At 42.6% G+C, this 7,014-nt stretch overlaps 1 protein-coding gene across 1 annotated transcript; it reads right to left on the minus strand.

Moving 5' to 3' along the window:
• Positions 1-4,235: 4,235 nt before the first annotated feature.
• On the minus strand, positions 4,236-6,574 carry LOC146400839 (UDP-glucuronosyltransferase 2B4-like). The gene is made up of 2 exons (XM_021101407.2): positions 5,099-6,574; positions 4,236-4,493 (listed from the first exon to the last, which is right to left on the minus strand). The coding sequence occupies exons 1-2, from the start codon at positions 5,820-5,822 to the stop codon at positions 4,264-4,266; spliced, it is 954 nt and encodes a 317-aa protein (XP_020957066.2). The 5' UTR covers positions 5,823-6,574; the 3' UTR covers positions 4,236-4,263.
• Between the last annotated feature and the right edge of the window lie 440 nt (positions 6,575-7,014).

Raw genomic sequence — 7,014 nt, forward strand, 5'->3', positions numbered from 1 at the left:
TTTGTGTTGCTGTATTCTTTAAGTTTTTGTTTGTTGGGAAAAATTTTTATTTCCCCTTCTATTTTAAATGATATTCTTGCTGGATAGAGTATTCTAGGTTGCATATTTTTTCCTTTGAGCACTTTAAATATCTCTTGCCATTCCCTCCTGGCCTGTAGTGTTTCTGTAGAGAAATCAGCTGATATTCTTATGGGGGTTCCCTTGTAGGTAACATTCTGTTTTTCTCTTGCTGCCTTTAGGATCCTCTCTTTATCACTAACTTTTGCCATTTTTATTATGATGTGTCTTGGTGTGGGTCTGTTTGGGTTCAGTTTGTTTGGGGCCCTCTGTGCTTCTTGTATCTTGAATCCAGTATCCTTTAGATTTGGGAAGTTTCCAGCGATAATTTCTTCAAATATATTTTCCATCCCCTTATCTTTTTCTACTCCTCTGGAATTCCTATTATGCGTAGATTGGCCCGCTTTATATTATCCCATAGGTCTCTTATATTGCTTTCCAGTTTTTTGATTCGGTTTTCTGTCTGTTGACCGGATTGAGTGATTTCCATTATTCTATCTTCCATATCACTGATTCGTTCTTCTGCATTATTCATTCTGGTTTTTACTGCCCTTAGTTCAGTTTGCATCTCTGCAAATGAATGTTCTAGTTCTTTTTGGCTTCTCCTTATATTTGTTAGTTCCTTTCTGAGGGTATCTGCATTACTGTTCATATCTTCTCTTAATTCCTTCAGTATTTTCACTATTTCTCTTTTGAACTCCAGGTCTGTCTGACTGCCGAGATCTGTTTCATTGTTGACTGTTTTAGGTGAGTTCTCCTGTTGGTTTGACTGGGGGTGGTTTCTCAGCTTCTTCATCTTGCTTGTTGTTTTCTTTCTCCTGAGGGAGTTGTACTCTCCGTTGTCGGGCAGTGTTTGCCTTGTCACTGCCGTGGAATATTTCCTGAGGGCTGGCGTTGTTGGTCAATCTTTTTTGAGGCAGTGTGGCTTTTCTGGAGTGTTGATGGGGCTAACAGTGTTTCTTTGAAGCAAAGGAGGACTTCCTGAGGGCAGACAGGACTGGGAGGTCCACCCCACGATGGTAGCAGATTTCACTTGGTCATGCAGAGCTTGCTCTGGTGTTTTTAGGCTGTGGGGTTCTTGCAGGAGGTTGGTGGTGTTGGGCAGCTATTCCTCAGGAGTGCAGCACCCCCTGGGGGCTGGAGCAGCTATCTGGGTCACTGAGAACCTAAGAGGCTCTTCCCTAGGGCAGCCCAACTCAGAAGGACGGCCTGCGAATGTAGGCGGATCTTTTCACAGCCTGGCCAAGCTTGTTGCAGCTTTTCTGGGCTGCAGGGGGTACTCCAGGGGGCTGGTGGTGCTGAGCAGCTATTCCGAGGGAGTGGGGCACCCCCTGGGGGCTTGGGCATGTAGCAGGGCCGTTGGAAACCCAAGAGGCTCCTCCCCGGGGTAGCCTGACTCAGAAAAACTGTCCGAGAATTTGGCAGATCTATTCATGGCCTGGCTAGGCTTGTTGCAGCTTTTCTGGGCTGCAGGCCTTTTCTCAGGGGTGGTGGTGTTTGGTGCTGCTCTGTGGAAGTGTATCCCCTCCAAAGGGCAAGCAGGCCTGTGCAGGGACAGCCCCTGCGGTGGTAGGCTTCAGGCAATTGTTGAGGCCAGCCCTCCTGGATGGCAGGCAGCCCCAGGTTTGGCGAGAGCGTAGGGTGTGGCGGGGGTTGGGGGAGGGGATGCACTGGGAAGCACAGCTTTCAGCTAGCTAGTGGGCCTGTAAGCTTGCTGTGGTGTGTGGGGTATTCTATGGGGACCCACCCCTTCTTCTCTCCCCTCCCCAGCACGGGCGCAGACCAGGCTCTTCTCCCAGGTTCCCTCTGATGTGGCTTTCCACTTCCCCGCCCCTAGAGTATTGCTCCCTTCCTCTGCCACAGCTTTGTTTTCTAGTCTCCCAGGCAGTCTCTGCCCCGTCAAATGGTTTCTAGACCTCCCAAGCAGTTTCCGCTCTGCCCCGCCCCCCCCGCCTGTTCTCGGGGACTAACCTCTGGAGCCGAGGTCTCGGTGCCCAGCCCCCACCCAGGCGTCTCAATTTTTGGTGACTGTGCCGGTAGTTCAGATGGTCCGTTCGGTTCTTGATTGGCTTTTCCGTACTCCAACTTACTGCTACACTCTTCTCTGCATCTGGAGATTCCTCCGGTTCGTTTGATCTTTCCCCCGTGTAGGTGACTTTCTATGGTGCGGGATCACTTTCTCCTCTGCAGTTCCCTTTTGGGAGCGCCCGTCTCGCTCGGATTCACCTTCTCTCACTCTCCTCCTTTCTCCCGTTCTGCCCAGAAATGTCACGAACTTCTTGCCGTTATTGGAGTTTAGGTTCCTCTGCCAGCGATTGGTTGCTGTTCTGTGAGAGTCATTTATTCTGTAGATGTGATTTTTTTGTTGTGTTTGTGGGAGAGGGCGAGCATGTCCCCCTATTCCTCCGCCATCTTGTCCTCTCTCCCAATTTTAGCATTTTATCTTGCTCATCTGATTGCCAGAAACCTTAAAAAATTCTTATTGTTAAAATTTTTAAATTAAATGTATTTACTTATATTTTATTTAAATTAGCTTTAAAAATGTATTAAGACTTTAAATTACTTTTTTTTTTTTTTTGTCTTTTTTTGCGTTTTCTTGAGCCGCTCCCGCGGCATATGGAGGTTCCCAGGCTAGGGGTCTAATTGGAGCTGTAGCCGCCGGCCTGCGCCAGAGCCCCAGCAACGTGGGATCTGAGCCACATATGCAACCTACACCACATCTCACAGCAACCCAGATCCTTCACCCACTGAGCAAGTCTAGGGATCAAACATGTAACCTCATGGTTCCTAGTCGGATTCGTTAACCACTGAGCCACAACGGGAACTCCTACCTTTATTTTTAATTAAAAAAAACCTCTTTGTGATATCCACTGTCTAGGACTTTGCTAGAGAATATAACCTTGATGTGTTAGAAAACCAGTTCTTATTAATTAGGAGTTAGATCCAGGTGGCTGATCCACATTGGGTTTTTGATAGTATGTAATACTAACAAAATAACAATAATGACAGTATTTCTCCTCGGTCACTGAACATGTGTCAGTGACATTTTAGATGTTTCATATGTACTAAACAACTTTCTTCCTCAAAACAACAATTTGAGGTTGGCACTACTATTATAAGAGAAGTGTGGGGTTGTGTCTCTATGAACATTGTGGTCTAGTTTTCATCATTGTTGCCTGTGTCTTTCAATAACCTGCTAAATGGTATCCTTTTCCACTACCACTCCTTTACAATCCAACCCACTGACTACATGCTCTGGGTTTTTGTTTGGTTTTTTGGGGGGCGGGGTTTGGAGAAAATGTGATCTCATCTCTTCGTTTCTTAACCTTTTTGGGTTTTTTTTGTTTGTTTGTTTTTTTCTTTTTATGGCCACATCTGAGGCATATGGAAGTTCCCAGGCTAGGGGTCGAATTGGAGCTGTATCCACAGCCACAGCAATTCAGGGTCTGAGCCGCATCTGCAACCTACACCACAGCTCAAGGCAATGCCAGATCCTTAACCCACTGAGTGAGGCCAGGGATCAAACCTGCATCCTCATGGATCCTAGTCGGGTTTGTTACTGCCAAGCCACAACAGGAACTCCTTCATTTCTTAACCCTTCTAGTTTTCTTCCTAATGCCTTTATTAGATGCTTCAAACTTCTCATAATTGTGTCTCCAAATTAACTCTTCAGCATCATCTGCCTCTCAGCCTCTTCCTGTTCAAACTAAACTTGGCCTTCTTGGGAACTGGCATTACCACTTTACTTGTTTTTCTTTTGTGTCTTCCTCCACCCCATCCTTTCTTCTTATTTCTGTACCTCCTTCAGATCTCACCTTAATTACCAATGCCTCAGAGATACTTTTTATGATTCCTGATGCATGTTTCCTTAAAATTCTAATCTTTCCTTATAACACTTCTCACACAGTTTTTATGATTACTTATAGTCTGTCTTTCCCCGTGCAGTGTCAGGTGACAGAATCTCTGTCTACACCATTTCTCTGCCTGCTAGCACTTAACTTGGGAACATGCTAGTCACTTTATAATTATCTAATGACTGTCTGATGCTTTATTACGTGCGGAATAATAAAGTCATAATTTAACTGATGTAGTCTCAAAGACTCCCAATTACTCCACTTTATTCTGTAGTGATAATGAAATTCAGATACTTATGTTGTTATAGAAATAAATATAGGAGATTTTAATTGGCAGGTCACTTTATATGGCTTACCACATTTGACTCACTGTAATCAAACATTCAAAATAAAGAAAATGTAAAGTAAATAAAGCAAAACAGGAATATGTGATCTTAGGTAGGGGTTTGGCAGGTTTGCAGTGAAGGCCTCCAACAAATTCAAAATTTGGTAGCAGTCGGGGAGGAAATTCAAAATCCCAGCAAGTTTGAATGAGCCACATGTCAGCTTTCCCCATTGCTTCAAATAATGTAGTGGGTCTTCCTGAAAGGAAAAACAAAAACAAAAACAAGAATAAAAGGTGAAATGAGAATATGGTCATGGGACTATATTACATAAATTTTGGAAAGAAGCTTGCAGTGATGTAGACAAAGATGTTTGAAAGTGTCTATTTGATTTAAAAAATATATGTGTATGTATAATATATAATATATATAACATAATTAAGGAAACAGATACACAAATAGAAAAAAATTTTTCAGTGCTACCTAGATACTTATGCTACAGATATGTAACTCTTCAATGTGTGTCTTCATCTATCAAGAAATTTTAAGAGGTTTCTAGTGACTTTTTTAAAGTTAAAACTAGAATTTTAATAAGATGGATATATAGTTGCTTGGAGAATTGTAAGTACTTAAATTTGTGTTTTATTACTTCCTGGAACATCCTATAACAGTAATGGGCCACAGGGTTCTATCTCAATTAAGTTTTGCCATAATATTAATGAGTTCAATGGATCATTTTATATTTTCTTGTCATCATTTCACTTATAGGAGACCAATTCCTATGACTTTATATTTATACAAACTCATTTTTGAAGGGAGTAGGAAAGTTAGGACTTCATACCACCAACTAAAAATAGGACTTACCTAGTGCTTCACTGTAAAATTGATTCCACTTCTCATTAAATGTCTGGAACCAAAAGTCAAAATAAAGTATAAATATTATGTTTTTTACCCTCTCTGTGAATGTCATGTGATCACTAAGTTCTGACATAACAACAGGTACATAGGATGGTGGGAATGGAAGCTTTACACTGTGCTTTTCAACTAAATAACCAGGAGAGAAGTGGAGACTGTACACCAGAGGTATGTTGAGTATCTCAGCAAGCAGCTCACCACAGAGTTCAATGGCATCTGCAAGAACAACATCAAACCTTGATTCTTGTAGTTTTGCCATAAGTCTTTTGTTGGAAACAGCATCTTGACAGAGCTTCAGAGTAATATCAGTATATTCCTTAAATAAATTTTTCCATGTTGAAAAATATGTCCAAAATGAAACTTTTGCTGCATACATGCTTGTCTTGACATAACGATTGATAAATTTTTTATAATCATCTTTAGTTAAAGATGAAGGAAAAGTCTCAAATTTAGTAACAGATGGTTTGTTGGGATCAATAAGAATGGAAGCTGGAGATGCCAGAACAGTTACTTCGTGATCCCTGGTGGCAAGTTCATCCAGAATTGTGTTGATGTTAATCCAGTGACTGTGTTCCACTGGCCACACCAGCACCTTTCCACACCTCCCAGAGCTAAAGTAGCAAGTCAGCTGTAGCAGCAAAAATGAGAGACATTTCAGAGACATCTTGTTCATGTGCAAAAATTACTGTATCCTTTTGCCATTTCTCAAGCTTATATCCAAGGAAAACTCAATCAGGAAGTTAAAATATAACTCCCACACCTCAAGTAAACACATTCCATGAAGAGCCAGCACCTGTAGAAAGCAGATGAAAGGGCAAAGTGTAGAATACTTAATGATTATACAGTAAGTTTAATACTGTTTTGTCAATGCTATCACCCATCTAAGTCAATGTCCTTGCACGTGGAAGTCAAACATTTTGTAAGAGGTGAGACTTGAGGAACAACAGTGGCAAGTAAGAGTCTCTTGTATCTGCAGTCTCTTTGACCCATAATTAGAAATAAGGTGACATCAGTGAGATGGAGGGTTAGGAGGTCTGCACTCTTGTATCCCCAACAAAAACAAACAAAAACCAATAAATGCATGACTATAAACCAATGAAAACTATCTTGAGAGAACACTGGACTACAATGAAGCAGCAGAAGAAACCCTGCAGAGTGCAACTGAGGATGGCCATGTAGAAAGCATAGGGAAATTTTACTTACCTCACTCCATCCTCCAGTTCAGAGGAACTTGGCACCAGCAGGGATCCCTCAGAAAATTTTACCACACAGGCAGCAGGAGAGCAGGAAAACCTCAGCAAGCCTGACTACCATAAATGTTTTCAGCTTTTGCTGCTTAGGACTTCCACACTTTTCACCAACACTGATTCCAGATGACAGAGCTGCCTAGAGACCCTGCTTTTGTCTCTCTCGAGGCTGGAGCTGTTGCTCTGGTGAGACCTGACCCTTGGGGCCTCTGTTTTTATCACCTTATTTCTCTGGTTGGAATGCTACAAAACCTTACCATCTTTGGGACCAGAGCTTTTGCTCTGTGCCCTGCCCTCAGATCCTATATGCTTTGTCCTGCCATAACTGGGGCCATGCTGCTCTTGCTTTCTACATCACCTTGTATACCTAGTTGTGGCTTTGATTGGTCCTTACCTAGGCTGAGTTCCTAGTGCTCTACATCCCATCCCTGAGTTCTAAGCCTCAGCTTTAACATATTATTGCTTTTCCCACAGTGCTGCTACTTTGCACCTTACTGTGGGTCTTATATCTGGGCCTTGACCCCTCATTAGCGAGACCACACCACTGTTTCTCTACACCCCACTCCATGGGTTATGACATGTGGCTTTAATAGGCCATCCCTGGGAACATTATGCTGC

Source organism: Sus scrofa, chromosome 8 (genome assembly GCF_054392235.1).
Source record: "Sus scrofa isolate SSC_HxYL_T2T_F1_AM1 chromosome 8, Sscrofa_HxYL_maternal_Yorkshire_Landrace_v2.0, whole genome shotgun sequence".
In the NCBI taxonomy this organism is placed as follows: Eukaryota; Metazoa; Chordata; class Mammalia; order Artiodactyla; family Suidae; genus Sus; species Sus scrofa.

Coding starts and splice junctions, on each gene's coding strand:
- LOC146400839 (XM_021101407.2), bottom strand. CDS start 5,822: ATGAACAAGATGTCTCTGAAATGTCTCTCATTTTTGCTGCTACAGCTG. Junction 4,494..5,098: donor ATTTTACAGTGAAGCACTAG/GTAAGTCCTATT, acceptor TTTTCCTTTCAG/GAAGACCCACTACATTATTT.